General features: G+C 37.4%; 1 protein-coding gene across 1 annotated transcript in view; it reads right to left on the bottom strand.

The window, feature by feature from the left end:
• Positions 1–19,340, bottom strand: part of Arl15 (ADP ribosylation factor like GTPase 15) — a 386,850-nt gene that overhangs the window by 197,891 nt on the left and 169,619 nt on the right. The window contains exon 4 of the mRNA XM_048368443.1: positions 987–1,195. Coding sequence (XP_048224400.1) covers positions 987–1,195 — 209 coding nt within the window. The remainder of the gene's footprint in view (positions 1–986; positions 1,196–19,340) is intronic.

A 19,340-nucleotide genomic window follows, 5' to 3' on the forward strand; every position in this document is an offset into this window, starting at 1 on the left:
AAACAAATGAAAATGGTCTATATTTAGTTCATTAAAGTTCCAAGAAAATTACCTAAATGAATCTCACTCACTTATATTAATTTGCATTATTCCAACTTTCTAAGTAAGAAGACAGGCAAAAGAACAAAGCTATTTACCATAGGTCACCCACTAAATTCAAGAGAGGTCTGCACTTTAATCATGTTATGTTCTTGGCTCCTTATTTTTTTCCAACTAAAGCACAATGTTATTCCTATTAATCATCTTAATTCCAGAGCCATTTGAAGCAGCATACAATTTTCGAAAGAGAGAGGAAAATATATCCTGAATGTTACAGGTGTAAAAGAATATATCAGGAGTTTTTATTTCACTGTACTTAGGTTATAATTTAGCATAATTTAAGCTTGAAAAACTCTTCACATATCTTACTACTTTAGTACCATAAATCAAAAGCTAGACTGAGTGAGACACTAATTGTTTGCCCAGAATAGTCTCATACTTTTATAGGAGAAATCCAAGGTAAGAAATAAAATTAGATGAGTGAGTCCATATTAAAAGGTATTTTGGGTGGTATTAAAACTTGCAAAAGAAGATACCAACTCTTAGCCTGGGTGGTTACAGAATGTAACCCATTGCTCCTAGTCAACAACAAGATTTCAGGGTGACAAGAAAATGGCAGTTGAGGGCAAGTGACTGAATAGTCACTTGCATTTTACTAAAATTTTACAAGCTGATGGAGAATGAACCAAGTCAGCAGGTTACTAAAATGTTAAGTAACTTGGCCCTTATGATTGATGGGAAAAATACCCAGGTATATCTTCCAATTTTCGACAAAAATAGTCCGTGTCCTTCCATAGATAAGCGATGTAAGCAATTTTATCACATCGATATGGCCTGTCTCCTGAAGAACCAAAACAGTACATCCTAATTACATACATTCTCCAATGTGGTCCAACAAACAAAGTTACCGCCAAGGGCAGTAACCGGATAAAATGAGATGTACATACCTCCTGTACTGAGCGAGCTGCTGGCTTGTCTTGATGATTGGCCAATATTAAAAAGGGTAAAGTGCATAACTGTGGGTGCTGAAGAGCTGAGTGCAGTTCATTCCTAGCAGTTTCTAAGTCATCCTCGGAAGAGGCACTGTCCAACACGAATATCACGCCTTGAGATCCTTGGTAGTAGCGGCTCCAGTATTTCCGGATGTTATCAGCTCCTGTAAAAATGTAACAAAAGTTCCTTTTTAAAAATGCCATTCGGCCGGGCACTGGTGGCTCACACCTGTAATCCTGGTTACTCAGAAGGCTGAGATCTGAGGATCAAGGTTCAAAGCCAGTCTGGACAGGAAAGTCCATGATACTTATCTCCAAAGAGCCACTAGTAAACCAGAAGTGGTGCTGTGGCTGCAAGTGGTAGAGAACTAGCCTTGAGCTGAAGAGCTCAGGGACAGAGCTCAGGCCCAGAGTTCAAGCCCCATGACACAAGAAGGAAAGGGGAGGAGAGGGGGGAGGAGGGGAGGGAAGGGGAGGGGAAGGGAGGGGAGGGGAGGGGAGGGGAGGGGAGGGAAGAGAAGGGAAGACAAAAAAGGGAATGGAAGGGAAGGGAAGGGAAGACAAAAAAGGGAAGGGAAGGAAAAAGGAAACAAAAAGGGAAGGGAAGGAAAAAGGAAAGAAAAGGGAAAGAAAGGAGCTTTCAGCAACTGAATAATGTTCCCTATAGCAATTCATATTGGAAAGAAAGATTTTTGTTTTTGTTTTTAATTAAGTCCTAAACCCTTGGTATGGAAAAGGGTGACTAAGAATCTAGAAAGCAGACTGATTAATGAGAAAAAGGCATTAGAGCCAATGCATAGATATGGCTTTGAAAAAGAACCCAAGAGTTTTTCATGATTTCTAAGATATAGCCTTGAAGGAGAACCCAAAAGTCATTCTTCATAATTTTCACATAAAAAAATGAAAGAAATAAAAATTACACTAACTTGCTGAAAGTTTCTAATAGAACTGTATGGCTTGAAACATTCCCAACAAGTTTATTCCTCAAATTTTAGGTGGAGAGTAGTTAGAGGTATTGCATTTAGGAGATAAAAATGACTTTATTGAAAGAGGAAGAAAGACTTAAGCCTTCTTCGCTCTTTCCTTTTTCCTCTCTCTTCTCTCCCCACTCTTCCCTTTCCCTTCCCTCCTCCCTCCTCTTCTCTCCCTTTCTCTCCTTCTACACAATAATTTTGTGTCATAGTGCTAAAATTGGTGAACAACTAAAATTTTTGCATTTGATACATTATTTAAATCCATTTGGATCTATTATCTATATTAAATAATAAAAGACAAGCCAGGAGCCATTGGCTTATGCTTGGAATCCTAGCTACTTGGGAGGCTGAGAGCTGAGTATATTGACTCAAAGCCAGCCCAGGCAAGAAAGTCTACAAGACTTTTGTCTTCAATTAACCACTAAACAGCTGGAAGTGGAATTGTGGCACTAGTCTGGACGAAAGAGCTCAGGGATAGTGCCCAGGCCCTTAATTTAAGCCGTGAGCCTGGCACAAAAACATACAAACAAATAAAAGACAATAAGATGATATTGAGATCATCAATTGTAGATGTCTTATTATTCTTTCAATTTCCAATATTTTGCAAGATACACATAAACATCAATAAGTTGATAAGGAAAATGAAGAAATGAGAAAATAAAATGTATACACTCACGATTTATGGGTGTTGAGATTGGAAAACAAAAACTTTTAGAGATTATGCAGTTTAACTGTAGGAGTGACTGATTCCCAATCATGTGTCTTGTGATTTGCATCTGAGGTTACAACCTGCCCAGGATGAAAATGGCATTTCCTGTGACATCACACTGGTCACCTTTTATTTCTTTGATTTGTGAACATGATAGCAATCTGTGTGTATGTGGGTGAACAATGTTATAGGTTATATACAGAAAATTCAATGAAGAATTTCATCAGTTTGTTGCAGATGATCAGACCCCAACTAGCTAATCAGTTTTAGTTGAACATTTAGCTCCTATGTCAAACATACTGGGCTATATATTAGGGTTCCCAAAAGCCTAGTCTGGAGTTGGTATACATGGACTGGCAAGAATCACTGGGGTGTATCTCTTCCCAAATCTAGATTCCATGGCATACTATGAGTCACTTGACAGTGGACAGGTTAGGAATATTTTTTTACTAGGGAAACCAGCACTCTCTACTTATCAAGTCTCTTTGTTCTCTAGAGAGTCAACACAAAACTAGGCAAGCCTGAGAAGTGCATAGTTTGTGTAAGAAAAAGAAAGCTCAGAGACTCTAGAGTTTAATAATGTGCTGTCACGGAGGTGCTCATTATATGGTCTGGAAAGCACCTCACCAAAAGTGAAGTAAATTATTTCAAAGCCTAGTATCAGGAGAAAAGTAGCTGTCATTATTAAGCAGTTCCAACATCCCAGGCATGGTGTTTTAGAAAGAATAGCTAATCTAATTAACTCGGGTTTTGAAATTTATTTTATGATCCTAACATGTGGGATATTTACTGTTACACTATATTAAAATAAAAGGAGAGGAATTTTAAGGCAGAGATTTTATTTAATATGTACAATTCACTCACTGCATAAGTGTGATAATGGAATTAGAAAATGAGAGGTACTAAGGTGAGCAACATCTTAGGTTAGACTCCAGGGAGGCAGGGCTTGAGATTGCATTCCTTGCACCTGATTACAGATGGAGTGCTGTCGGGAGAAACTAGGAGTCAAAGAAGTAAGCTAGTCTAGGAAGAATCTTGGAAAAGGTGTGATTTCAAAGATCGAGCTTGAATTTGACCCCAGAAGGAACTCAAGAGCTTGGACTGAGGCTTTGATGTTGTCCAGCTCAGAGGCCAGAGGAGAAAGGTGGGGAGTTAGACCCCAATATAGCAATTAGCCCTCACTCCTAGAGAAATGTAGGGAGTCAGGCCTGATGTCATAATCTCCCAGACATATCTGCTGCAGGCAATTACTGGCAGCCAAAAGCAGTCCTCTGGAGAAGGGTACAGGTGTGAGTCATTAGCAGCCAATAACCACAGCAGCTGGGAGATGGATGCACTGGCCCAGTAAAGAAGATCTGGGTAGGATACCAACAGCATCTGCTACAAGCTACATCTAGACACTATCCATATGCTAGAGAATCATCCTTACATAGGAGCAGTACTACCGAGTTGATAACTGCTTACAACAACATAAAATCTGCATAGGAATCAGTACAGAACTTTGCTTTATTCTAGTAACATACAGGATATGCAGCACACAATGTGTGTAAACATATATATATATATATAAACATATATATATGTTTACTGTAAATTCCACAAACCAGTCAGTACTTACAGAACACTCCCATTGATTGCTGTATTGATAGACAACCAGTTGTTGCAACTGAACAATTAGTGTGGTTCTTTCATGACTGGTGGTTGTTCTGTTTTACATGCACATACATTTACCCATGTCAGTCTGATAAGGTGGGTACTATTATTCATAAAATTTATCTATAAACTTTACTACTATCAAGAGAAAAACCAAAACACTGAAAGATTATGTAGAGTTGCCCAAGATTATACTCTCCCAAATACATTTAAGTCTAATGTGACTGGAAGTAAGAAATCACTGACCAGAGGTGATGGGCTAAATAAAGAATTTTGCCACCATGCAAGCTAGGAAAAAAATATAGATATATACATATACACATATGTATATGTGTATATATATTGTTAGAATTAAAGGTACCCATTGCCTATATATACATTAATGTCCTTAGTATCCAGAGCAGTCATATGTCCAGGTACATTTTCAACCAATTAGTTCAATGAGTATTTATTAATTAATATTTATTCCATATACATCACTAAGAGGGTCTAAAGAGATATTTAGAAAGATATAATCTTAGCACAAACTATCTAATACTAGAAAGTAATAATTATCACAGGTGTGTTAATCCACACATTAGATGCCATCCAAGGCATGAAGCATAAACAGAACATAATAGAACTGGGACATAACAGAAGTCAATAGCTGTATAAACGTATAACATAATAAATTAAATATATTTCATAACAAATAAAGGCTGGTGAGAAGACCCTTTAGTCTCTTGCAAAAATGCCTTCTGCCCAGCTGACTGCTGATAGCTCATGCCTGTGATCCCAGCTACTCAGGAGGTTGAGATGTGAGGGTCATAGTTTAAAGCCAGACTACAAGAAAGTTCTTGACATTCTAATCACCAATAAACCACCAAAAAGCTGGAAGTGGAGCTGTGGCTCAAGTGGTTGAGCACTAGCCTTAAGGAAAGGAAGCTCAGGGGCAGTGCCCAGGCCCTGAATTTAAACCTCAGGACTGGAATAACAACAACAACAAAATAAAGTATTTTTCCCAGTCTTTAGCATTTTTAAGGATTTAGCTCTTTACAAACTCTGAGGTGGTTATCTCCTGCCACTGGCCTTAGTCAATGGCAGCCTAACCCCATCCTGGGGCAAATCAAGTGAAGGGTGGTATAGAGTTGTTTAGCAGCTTAGTGACTGTCATTTAGTCACCAGGTTAAAATGAGAAATGCCAGATGCTTTGATAACTGACACAAATTAGGAAAATAATGGATACTTGTTTGATGGAGACATGACAACATTCCTAACCTACAAACCAAATTTAAATTAGTAACATGCAGGAGATGCCATCTGACAGCCCATGGCTGAACTTATTCAACTGACTGAGAGCTACATGTGTCACTTAAATTATAATACTTATAAAAAATGGTGAGGCATAAAACTCAAATCTGCTCCATACTGTGTACACTTAGATTTTTAAATTTTTCTTTAAGTAATTTTGCAAAGGAATTGCCATTTAACAAAGCAATTTATGAATACAATGTATCTTCATTAATCCCCTAGCTATCTCTTTCCTCACTCTTCTTAATTTTGTAGGATATTCATTGAATACTTTATGCATTCACTCCTTTTTCTCTTCTTCATTCACCTTAGAATTGAAAACGAGAGAGAGTCTTAACAGCAGAAGAGCTGAGTAGAGGCTGTTGTTAAATATATATATCCCGTCCTGGGGCTTGAACTCAGGGCCTGAGCACTGTCCCTGGCTTCTTTTTCCTCTACCACTTGAGCCATAGCACCCCTTCTGGATTTTTCTATATACATGGTGCTGAGGAATTGGATCCAGGCTTCATGTATATGAGGCAAGCACTTTACCACTAGGCCATATTCCCAGCCCATTGTTAAATATTCTTATTACTCAATTATCAACACCACCTTATTAAATGTTAGAGAAATTCACTGTGATAGAATATTGTGATGAAGGAACAAAAAGAATGTTCTTCCTTCTCCCAAAGGCTAGAGTAGCCAGTAAAGGAATCATGTAAATAAATGGTTTCTGACTTATATTTAGGATTCCCCTGGACAGTTTGAAAGGTATATAAAAGAAATTGAGATAGACAAGAGAAGAGAGAAAGGAAAAGTAAGAATACAGAAAGAGGGCATCTAGGCCAGAAATCACTGTGGCAAGCAAAATTTTATACTACTGGAATTCTGGGGCCAGGATAGAACAGACAATGGGGTGTAAGGGCAGAAGGTAGTCAATTAGCCTACTAAAATTAAGCAGAATCACTCAATGTGTGGTTTTTGAGAGCTACTCAATAAGCCCACGAGGTAACTATGCAACTACACTGAGACATCTACTTCTTTCACAGTATTGACATTTTCCCTTGGGTTGCAAAAGCAATGAAAGCACTGTGGAGACTCGGCACTAGCACTGGTCCCAGCACCACTGTGTCCTTGACTACTCACATGTACAAGTAGAAGAAAAAAAGCCAGTTTCATCTAAGGGCACTGATCAAGCAGGGTTATTATCTTTATTTAATTAGTTCTTATGCACATCAGTTTTAATAGTCTGTGCTACTAAAAGAGAAGTATACAAAAATAATTTTTTAGATGGGCTTTGGTGGTTCATCCTATAATCTTAGCTACTCAGAAACAGACATGATGGATTGTGGTTTGAAGCCAGCCTAGGCAGAAAAGTCTATGAGACTCCATCTCCAATTAACCATCAAAATGCTGAACTGAAGGCATGGCTCCAGTGGTACAGTGCCCCTGATTTTAGTACAGTACACACACACACACACACACACACACACACACACACACACACACACACACAGTATTTTTATTATACACCAAAGTAGACAGCTGTTTTGAGGATAAACTTGTATAGCTATTAGAGTTGTAAGTTAAGCCAGTTTTCTTTCTTCTTTTCATGGAATTCTACTTTTACTTGTAATTTCAGCTGATAAACTATGACTAATCATATTTGAATATTTGATAGACATTTTCTTGAAATGATTTGTCTGTATGCCATTAAAAACTGATAGTTTTTGTTGATGATAAAATTTGTTTTCAAGCAAAAGCTAGAATTTTGGAAAACCCATTTCTATGTCTGTTACTCAATAATGATATTTGAGAAACTTATTTAACTTCTACTGCTTCTCAATATATTAACATTTGGAAGACTTATGTAATATAATAAATCAGTATTTTCCAAATGGCCAGTGCATGAAACCATGTAGATGTTAAAACATGCTCAAAGTCTAAGACAGGTCAACAGATGTAAATTAACTGCGCAAGAAAAGTTCATATCGTTCTAGAGTTCACACTGCAACTGACATTCAGAAAACTATCAATAGGGCTAGACCTGGTGGTACATGCCTGTCTATAATCCTAGCTACTGGTAAGCGTGGCTGAACAGTAAAAAGTTAGCAAGATTCTATCTAAAAACCTGGTGGACCTGGTACATATTTACATTTCCAGATACTCAGAAGGCAGATGTAACTAGTCTTTGCATTAATCTAACCAAACAATTAAATATTTGCTTAGAAAATTAGTTTAATCATATGACCACACTGCTCCAAATTATTAAACCGCTATAACTTAAAGTTTCCAAATAGCTTGATTTAGTAATTATGGTTCTCCATAATCTGGCTCTGCTTTGCCATTCCTACCATACTTCGCTATTGCTCTCTTTGTACATTCCACAGATAACTAATTTCTTGCTCTCCTGGACCAGATCCAAGTTTTCCACCCTCATACATTTGGTTTTGTTATTTCCTCTGCCTGGAATTTGGACCATGTCAGTTCTCTTCAAGGGCCAGATCAAATGTCACCTACGCCACCAAACCTTCCCTGATATTTCAGCCGGAAAAAATTTCTCAGAAACATTTAGTCCCTTTCTTTTGGTTCTACTTTTAACCCTTTCTACCCCGGAGCACAGTTATCTAAATGAATATGTTGTTTTCGTGACTGGATTGAAAGAACCAGAGAGACGTTTATGTCTTATGACGTTCTATGTCTTGGTCATCTCCATAACTGAACACATCAAGCAGAAACTTTTATACATCATTGAGACTTCTGTGAACTATCTCAAATGCACTAGTAGAACTTGTCCCTCAAAATTGTTCTGCAAATAAATTATATTTTTCTTTTGTTGGTCAAAGGTGGTGATTTGTTCGTACATAATGATCAGAATATAGTTTATATATTTCTGACATATAGCCAGTTCTCTACAGAATCTCACTCAATATCTGATTTAAGATTTTTCTTCTTCCTCACTCTCCCCAGGTTGGTACAAAGTATTTAACTCGGGGCCTCACATTTGTTAGGTAGGTTGTTCTACCGCTTGAGCCACTGCATTCAGTCCTAAGATTTTCTTTAATATACACAACAACAAATCTATACCCTCTTCATTGTTTGGTGTTGTGTTGCGTTAGTATCTGGAAATGTGCAAATACAATGCAGCATGTTCTAAGTGTTAAACTAGAACCAAAAACCAGAACATCACTCCATGTTTTGGGGGGTCGGATCCTCCTTGATTTGATTCTTTGTGTTCCTTTATATTGTCCTAATGCCCAAAAGAACCAGTAGCTATGAGAAACTGAAAAGCACAGAAAAGGAAAGCCAAAGGCATACTTCTGGGAAAATACACCCTTTTGTACTATAAATGCAAAGCGTTGGCTCCCTAGACCTACAAATCCCAATGTGATCGCAACCTGTATTCCAAGTCCTCAGTGTTTTCTAAGTAGTAATTTCCCTAAGCCACGAGCATGATACAAAAAGCAAAGCACTTCTGTGGTCTTCCAGAAATCTGGTGGCCAGACTAAAGAAGCTAGTATGCAAATAATTTTGTGCAAATAGCCACTAACCAAAGCACACAAATTGAGAATGTTCTGGCTGATGTGGGAGATATCTGTTACACACTAGGGTGAAATAAACTTCGAAAACTGTGCAAATGCTATTGTATTCTAGCAGAACTTACAATTTTTTCTGCACTAGAATTGTTGTTGTTGTTAAATTATAAACCTTAACTTAGTGGTCTTCAGACAAAACTAATAGATGTCAGAGTTTCTAAACTAAGATGAATTCACAGCATTGCTACTCAAAAGTAGAATATTAAGTTTGCCACTGAGTCTAACTGCAATTTTCCTTCTGTGACAAATGTGTAGCAAATGTAGTAAAACTTAAAGAAAACTCTGCTCTACAGTTATTTGATTCCATCCACAATTTTGTCTTTCATCTTATAATGCTATGATATTCTGATGGAAATGACTATCACAGCTCTTAAAGGAAAATTTCAGTTCTCTTGCCTGGACCATTCCTTTTGTTCTAATCAATAGCCCTGCTCATTATATAATCACAGCCAGGGCTGTGTATAGTCAGAGCACAAAAGACTGAATGCCAAAGAAACACTCTGAACTTCAGAGAGGTGATAGCCATGTTTAATGTAGTGATATCCATGAACTAATATATATTAGGACTTGAATTACATAATTGGACAAGTCAGTGTGCAGTACATATCAAAGAAACACAGGCAATTCTCAGTTTAGGGATCAAATTTGCTCCAGAACTTTCCAGAGGTTGCAATATTTTTTAAGAGTTCAGTATACCATAAGGTCATGCATTAGACTTGAGACTAGCCCTGTCAGAGATCAGCTTTAGTGCACAAAGGATTGGTAGAAAGATGAACAGTGTGAAGTCTCAAGTCCAGTTCACTAGGTTCAAAGCCTAGCACTGACACATGTTATTTTAATGTAACTTTAGTAAGCTTAGTCAGTCCAAGTTTGTTTGCCTTGAAGGGATGAAAATACTAAGAATAAGACACAATTTTCATGGAATTGTACAGATAAATGATGTAAATTATTCAGCATCGTGATCAGAATATGCTAAATGTTCATAAGTACTCTTATTTTGTAGTTGGCACTATTAGTATTTGACAAATATTTAAGTCCATTATTCGTTGAACTAGCTTGACTTCTAAAGTCTACAAGTCGAAGTCTACCAAGTGTTGAACGGAGGAGGACACAGGAAACAGGTTTCTTCACAGTTCCAGAAATAGTCAATGAAAATAAGAAAATAACCAGGTTTTTATTTTGTCTCTTCCAGTAGCTTTCTTCCATATTGTGAATCTCCCTCAGTCTCCAGTATGCTCTAATTTCTTCCTTCCTTATTGCCCTGATTGCCCCTACCCACCAACATCAAGAAATACATTCATCCTTCAGATGAGAAAGCACAGCTCTTCAGTACAACTGCCTGGAGCAAGTATATTGTGGGGTGTGGGGTGTGGGGTGTGGGGTGTGGGGTATGTGTGTGTGTGTGTGTGTGTGTGTGTGTGTGTGTGTGTGTGTGTGTGTGTGTGTGTGTGTGCTGGTCTTGGGGCTTGAACTCAGGGTCTAGGCATTGTCCCTGAGATTTTTGTGCTCAAGGATAGTGCTCTAACACTTGAGCCACAGTTCCACTTCCAAATTCTTGATGGTCAACTGAAGATAAGAATCTTACAGATTTTCCTGCCTGTCTGGCTTCAAATACTGATCCTCAGACTTCAATCTTTTCTTAAAAAAATTATTTGTTGTCAAAGTGATGTACAGAGGGGTACACTTTCATACGTAAGGCAGTGAGTATATTTCTTATCCAACTTATTACCTCCTCTCTCATTTTCCCCCCACCCTCTCCACTCCATGAGTTGTACAGTTGGTTTACAGCATATAATTTTGTAAGTATTGCCTTGCACTGGTTCATCTTTTATCCTTTGTGTCTCCATTTTGATGTTCCCTTTCCCTTCCCTAGTACTAATAAACGTATATACAATACCCAGTGTACCGAAATCAGTAACAGTGACATCAGGGGCAAAACCCTGGGGAAGAAAGACAAAAGAAAAAGGCATAATATCACATGGTACATTGAAAATGGGTCTCTTATCCAAAGAAATTGTTGGACTAATGGTAATGCTGAGTTTAACTTAGTCAAGGAATATGTATTGTTTTAAACATCTAATTGTGTGGTAAATTGTTATGCAACAATAATCAATGCAAAGTTTAAAATGAAGTCAGGACAAACTTCCAACTGTTAACTAATAAAAACTAAAGGAAGGGGAAAAAACAAAACATCACAATTTACCACTGGTGTTCTTGTTAACCCATATCGCTCTAGTCAGTACTATTTATTGCATGCTCAAAAAAACCAAACTCTTTTCCCTTCCTTCTTTCCTGGCTTTTTTTGTTATGTGTGAGACCGGGTAGTACTAGGGGTAGAACTCACAGCCCTGTGTGTTAGGACAGGTACTTTACCATCGGAGCCATGCCTCCAGCCCTTTTTTTTTTTGCTATAGTTGTTTTTTCAGATAAAGTTTCACATTTATAGCTAGGCTAGCCTTGAATCTGATCTCTTACCTATCTATGCCTCCCACACAGTTGGAATTTAAATTGTGACTTATCACATTCAATTTATTTGTCGAGATACGGACATGCTAACTTTATGCCAGAGCTTGCCTTGAACCATAATCCTCTCAGTTGCTGTAATCCAAGCAAGTAGTTGATACAAGGATGAGCTCTAGCTCAGATAAAACGTGTCTTCCAAAGGCAACATTAAAGAAGAGTTTCCATATGAAAATTCTGGGTACCCCGAGTTTGTTCAAGGAACCAAAAAAAAAAAAAATTCTGGGTACCACACATTGTGCTGGACTGTTCTACAGAGATAAGAACAAATCAATCACCTGAGCTAATCATGCACCGCTCAGCCGCTCTTTCTTCTATCTTTACACATTCTCCCTGGGAATGTCTTACTTCCTTTGTTCAGCTACCGCCAATATCTTGAAAACACTCAGTCTAAACGTTCTCATCTGAATTTCCCCAGAGCATCAATACGTTCTTCCTTACTGTCTATCACATATTCTCTTCAAGATGTTCCCCAGGTATTTTAAACTCAATCTGTCCCCAAATGAACTCATTTTTGCTACGTACTTTTTTGCAGCCTAAACTCCCTTGTCTAGGGAATGACAGCCAATATTCAAACTTTGAATCTTAAAAGTCATTCTTAATCTTGTATCCCTTAGTCCTAACAGTCAATAATCCATCAACCCACCTACTCCTCCTTTCCAGCTCAATGTAACTATCCAGCTCTTGGACATTTTGAAACTCTATCAGACATTTTCCTCTGGTTGTTTTTCCCTCTACCACATATATGACTTATCTAGAAAATTCCTATGCATATTTCAGATCTGAACCCAAACATCATCTCCCCATGAAGCTATCTTTAATTTTGCTCTCATAAAATTGCTGTGTCTGTCCTTTGTAATCAAAAGAGGGGCTGGAAAGCATTTTATACTTCCAAGGGCCATTTGGGTATTTATGACATCATTATAGGCCACACAAAATTATCAATATATGTAGACTGTCAACATGCAGCTGATAAGAAGCATACATGTCAGCCTTGCCATGTATAAATGATTCTACAAGCCTCATATCACTGTGACCTAAAAGAAATACTGTATATAGTATAAGTTTACAGATGTAGACTTAAAACAATGCATATAGTTTTGTATATCATTCTTAATGACTGCCTTGGGCTGACTAGGTTCTATAATTATGCTCCTGAGAAGAATTCTGGATATTTTAGAAAGCTACTGTAGGAATCAGAGAATCTTCACTATACTGGTGTATGCTGAGATAAAAGTAAAGATGTAACCTATGTTATTACTCGTTACAATAACTAACAAGCATTTATTAAATGGCTCCTATGTATTAGACATCACACTAGACATAAGTAACATAGTGACAAAGAATTCAACACAGTCTCTTCCTGACTCATGAGCTCATGGCCTATCAAGTCACTAAATTAATAATGTCTTCATGACACTATGTCATTTAGGCTTCCATCTACTACTGAGGAACACAAACCCAAGTAGGTCCTATAAAACTACACTGACTCTTCTAATTCTTAAAGTATTACTAAAAATTGTAAAATTAAATTTCTAGTCAACAAGTTGTATATTTTATTAGCATCATCACTACATTATAAGTAGCTAAATAAAACCAGGCACCAGCAGATAATGCCTGTAAACTTAGAAATTTTGGAGGCTGAGATTAAAAGGATCATACTTTGACCCCAGCCCAGATATACTCCTGAGACACCATCTCAACAAACATCTGGGTTGACGTACCTGTCATGACGCACCTATCCTCCAGGCTGTCTGGGAGACTGAAATTGGGAAGATTCCCAAACCAGGCTGGGTACAAAAGTTCACGAGACTCATCTCAAAAAAAAAAGGAGGAGGAGGAGGAGGAAGAGGAGGAGGAGGAGGAGAGGAGGAGGAGGAGGAGGAGGAGGAGGAAGAGGAGGAGGAGGAGGGAGGAGGAAGAGGAAAGAGGAGGAGGAGGAAGTGGAAGGAGGAGGAGGAATGAGGAGGAGGAGAAAGATGAAGACGGAAGAAGAAGAAAAAGAAGGAAGAAGAAGAAAAAGGAAGAAGAAGAAGAAGAAAGAAGAAGCAGCAGCTAGCATGGTGGTATACACCTGCCATCCTAGCTACAATAGCAAGCCAGAAACAAGTCAACTGCATTGCAGTGCCATGCCCAAGCAGGAAGTGATACCTTAACTAAAAATAACCAGTATGGGCTGGAAATGTAGCTCGGCAGCCGAGTGCCAACGTAGTAAGGCCCAGAGTTCAAACACCAGTACTGCCAAAACAAATAAACAAAAAAAGAATCCAAAATGAATGGATTCCTGTGCCTCTCAACATATAGGATTATATAACATATCTGCACAACTATAGGATATATCAGCTTCCTGGAGCAGAGCTAAAAACTAGGCATTTATATCAGTGAACTGAAATGCTCTCAAATTCACCTGTGTAATACTCTAAAAGTTCCCTCAGGACTGCACAGAAATCTTGCCTAGAAAAAAAAATATAACCATACTGAATGTCTTGGATTTCTACTCAGTGCATATTAGAAATAGTAGATCATCAGGTAAAAGATGGAAGATAGAATACACTAGAGAAATGTGTGGACAGTAGCAAATAAAGATAGCTACAGCACAGAATAAAATTTAAAACTTTTTAAGAAACAGCATGAGAAGAGACCAATAAAATAAGGCAAAGAGCAGAAATGAAACGCAAAGCAGTTCAGATCTGACACAGCCTGGGATAGCCATAGACTCCCTCTTAACAGTAATTCAGTTCTGATGTTAATCACACAAGTTTTGTTTTATCTCTGACATTTTCATTCATAATCACGGAAAATTTGAACAAATAAATGTAATCAAAAAAAGTATGATGGGTCGCCATCATCCAGGATTGAAAAGCATCCATATTGGGTAGCCAGGCTTGCCTGTTTTCTCATTTGTATTCTCTAGAAGCAAGTCTCAGATTTATATAGTTTTATCTGTAAATATTTTTGGTATATATCTCTAAAGAATAAGGATCCTTTAACAATAACATAATTACTATCATTACTTCTAAAGAAAATTAAAATCAAATTCTCCTTTTAACCCATTCTCAGTACTTAAATAACTTAAAATACTACATCAAGACCTACTTTTTTCATAACTACTTTAATTGGTTAAATGTCAACAAAGGTAAAATGCTCTGAGAAGCAACTTTTTGTTGCTAATGTAATTGCCAATAAGCAACCCCATTAAATTATGATATTGTGATATTTAAACTCAGTTCTGTATTCAAAGGAAAGAAATCTTTTTATAAAAAAAATTGCTCATCAAGATGACTTTGTTTAGTCTACAGTAACTTTTTCATATTTAAAATGTAACTGCCTGATTAATTATTATTTGAGAGCACTATACTAATTCCCTTAAAGAATGATCAGAGTACTCACTAAGAGTTCATAGCTAATCTTGAGAGAAGTTCATGTCAAAATTCAGGGGCACTCGTACTGAGATGTAATTATTCTTCAAAAGGATGGCATAATCAAAAGCACACAGGGTGAAGCAAGCATAATGATACAGAATTGAAGAAGCTCCATTTGTCTTCAATGACTACAAGTTGGTAGGAAATTAAAGAACTTGGGATACAGCTTGCTCGTGGTCTCTTATTTAAATTAAAAGTTGTCATTTTGAAGGTAAAGCAATGGAACTCTTGCAATATGAGCTGGGAACTAGAAAGACAGGTGGTCTCTCCACAGAGGAGTTTGTACATATATGTGGACAAGGGCCAGGTTTGCTGGGCAAATAGTTCAAGATATGTTTACAGTTAAGAGAGAAATACATACAAAATAGGCTTAAAGTTAGAAGACAAACACATCTAGGTAATGTAGGAATTGAAACCTTATGTCACTCCTGAGTAGGATTCTTGGAAGTTTAAACATGTGTGGGTATCCCTGAACCTTTAGGGTGTCTTGTGGGTTCTGGAGTATGTACCCCTAACTCTTGCCATCACCTTTAGCCATTTCTGTTTATTCTCCTATGCCATAAAATACTATCATTTTCAATATGTCTGAGAAATGCTTGGGAAGCATTCAAGAGCAAGGCGTGTCATTCAAAGATCTTGATTTGAGCCAACAGATAATTCTAACCTTAAATTCTTCAACATCATTTTAAAAAACCTTTACTCTTGCCATTAGGAACTGGTCAGGTTTTCCTGTCACTCATCAATCTTCTGCTGTTGTCTCCATTTATAGCCTTGCTTTTTACTAGGATTCTACTTTTCCCCCATCTTCAAGTATAATTCAAAAGAGACAGAGTAGCTCACTATCTACACTTTTCAGTGTCCTCTACTACATTCTCATTTGTACTATTGTTGGTTATGCACATTTTAGTTTACCAGTTGGTTAAATAGCAAAAGATAAAATACCCCGAGTTGAACTTTTTGTTGCTAATACAACTACCAATAAAGATGTAACATCATTAAATTATGAGACAAAGTTCTTAGACAGGCAGAGTCAAGTAAATGTACTCTTACTCAACTTTTTCTTAATAATTTTTATGTGACCAGTAACATATACTTGGTGTAGAGGATATAAAAATATAATGTGGATCCACTTTCACCAGAATCCTCAGTATCATTTTATAAATTCTAGCAATACTGTATGACAGGAAATCCATGTGAGAAGTATTACCACTGGAAAGGAATGATTATCATTTACAGATGATAACTATATATCTTCACAGCAAAAGAATTAAAAAATCTCAGAACTAGCTTGGCTCCATTGGGATTAGAAATGGCATTAAAAAATGTTTTCAAATATCTTTATAATACTACCCTTAAAAATCCCATGAAATTATAAAATATGCTAATATGGAAATATATCCCAAACTTCATATGAGTGACACACCCTCATATACACAAACATTCACTGTGTAAGGCAAGTGGATCCCACCTGTAATCCTAGATACTCAGAGGCTGGGATCTAGAAAATTCTACTATAAAGACAGACTAGGCAGAAAAGTCTGAGAGGCTCATCTCCAAAAATTATCAGCAACAAATAGGACTGGATGTGAGCTTCAGTTAAATAAGCAAGCAATCCAAGCAAGCAAGCAAGCAATCATGAGGTCCTAAGTTCAAACCCTGGTACCAGAAACACAAAATCCAAACAGAACTAAAACTAAAACCATATATTTTAGTTGTATAAAGCATAATGTCATATAATAAATTTTTAATGATTTCCAAATTTAATAAGGAGTTTAACCAGTTACCAACCAAAATGTCAAGATACCTTTCAACCTGAAATTTCATAATTACCAATACATAAAAATAGCTGTTTTTTTAAAAAAATAAGCAAAATGATCAATAAAAAAGATTACAAAAAATACAAATTCTCAAAATTGTCAGTTACAAAAAAAATACACTAATGTTTTATAGTACTGTTTTTCATTTATGCAGTTGTCTTAAAAACCTAAATAATGACTTACAACAATGATGAAGATGCAGGAACAAAAATAAAATGTATTCCTAATAGAAATCTACAAACATTTTCTTTTCTTTTTTTTTTTTTGGAATAATAAAGTTTTCTTCAAGTAACAGGGCTTATGACAGGGTGGGGCGTTCTTACATCTTAGAAATACACTTTGATATCCTTTTTCTCCTACTCCCAGGAATGTCTTCTTTTTGTTCAGTATGAACTTGCAATTCCTTTCATTATAATAGCTTGTTATTTTTTAAAGTTTTTCTTTTATCCCTTTGTTGTCCTGGAGTTTGAACTGGGAGGATTATGCTTTCTTTTTTTTTTTTTTTTTTTTTTTTTTTTGCCAGTCCTGGGCCTTGGACTCAGGGCCTGAGACTGTCCCTGGCTTCTTCCCGCTCAAGGCTAGCACTCCACCACTTGAGCCACAGCGCCGCTTCTGGCCGTTTTCTGTATATGTGGTGCTGGGGAATCGAACCTAGGGCCTCGTGTATCCGAGGCAGGCACTCTTGCCACTAGGCTATATCCCCAGCCCCAGGATTATGCTTTCTATGCATAGAAAGGCTATACTGCTTTAGCTACATTTTTCTGTAGTTATTTTAATTTTGTTTTGTGCCAGTCCTGGGGCTTGAACTAAGGGCCTGGACAGCTGTCCTTGAACTTTTTTTTTTCTCTCAAGTCTGGTGCTCTTCCACTTGAGCCATGGCTCTGCTTCTAGCTTTTGGTGGTTAATTGGAAATAAGAGTATTAAGGACTTTCTTGCTTGAGCTGGCTTTGAACTTCAATTCTCAGATCTCAGCCTCCTCAGTAGCTACGCATGGTGAGCATGTTGATGCCTGGCTTGCTCTGGTTATTTTTGAGATAGGCCATCATCTTTTGCCTGGGCTAGCCTGTACCATGATCTTCCTATTTATGCTTCCCATTGTAGCAAGGATGACAAATGTATGCCACCATGCCTAAGCTATTGGTTAAGATGAGTGCTGGCAAACTTTTTGCCTGGAAAAGATACTGATCACTTCTGTTGGCAAGAACACAGATGCCTTCTAAATGAACCAAGATCCTCTTGACCACATTTATTTCTTCGGGACTGTAAAGGCTCATGAGATGATGATACCTGTGGGAATTATCTGGGAAAACAGAGAATATCTGGGACTCTAGTGTACATCCTGTGATTAGTTCATTGTAATGAAAACACATTAGGAGGCAGATGTCATGAGCATAAACTTAATTGTGAGTGAGAGGAAGGTCCCCCTGGCTGTCTGCCTGTCTGTTCTGGAGTCCTTGGCGTTGGTGGGGGATAAGTTTTCTCCACCCCAGGCTTTGTTTCTCTCTCAGTCCTTATGATGGACAATGCTCAAATTCCATACAAGTTTGTCAGAGTGGTTTGATACAGGGGATTTTTTACAGCAGCTTCCTTACGTGTCCTTCCTAGTTGCTAGCCATTTCCTTCCTTCTCTTTCTCCTTCTTTTTTTTTTTTTGTTGTGGGTCTTGGGACTTGAACTCAGGGCCTGGGTGCTATTCCTAAGCTTCTTTTGCTCAAGGTTAAGGCTTTAACATTTGAACCACACTTCCACTTCAGGCTTTTTGTTCATTAATTGGAGATAATAGTTTCAAGGAATTTCCTTCCCAGGCTGGCTTCCAATCATTATCCTCAGATCTCAGCCTCCTAAGTAAATAGGACCACAGATGCCAAGCTACTGGTGCCTGACTCCGTCTCCTCTTTTATTTTTTTATTAATTAAAAAAAATTTTGACATGGTGTTGTGCAAAAGGGGTAATAGGGTAGTGTGTACATTTCTTGTGATATCTTACACCCAGTTTTTTTTTCATTCCCTAGATCAGTTAGACATATACACAATACGCAATGTATAAAAAAACATATACAGTATCCAAGTGGCCTATGCCAAAGGAAATTCACTTAGGACTTTAAATGTAACATCAACAATAGAGTTTGCTTATCCTTGTCTTATATGAACATACATACATAGCTTTTGAGCTATTGTGATCCACTGAGAGGTCTATTTTTGACCTTTATATGTTGAGTAGTTGTTTGGTTTTAGTTACATAATGTAGGGTCGCTGACCCAAACCTGTGGGAAATACCATTTGACAAGAAGTTTTTGGTTTTGCAGACCTGGTCTCTACTGTCTCTCCATCACCCCATATTAACAGTCATA

The sequence above is a fragment of the Perognathus longimembris genome, chromosome 19, assembly GCF_023159225.1.
Source record: "Perognathus longimembris pacificus isolate PPM17 chromosome 19, ASM2315922v1, whole genome shotgun sequence".
Lineage (NCBI taxonomy): Eukaryota > Metazoa > Chordata > Mammalia > Rodentia > Heteromyidae > Perognathus > Perognathus longimembris.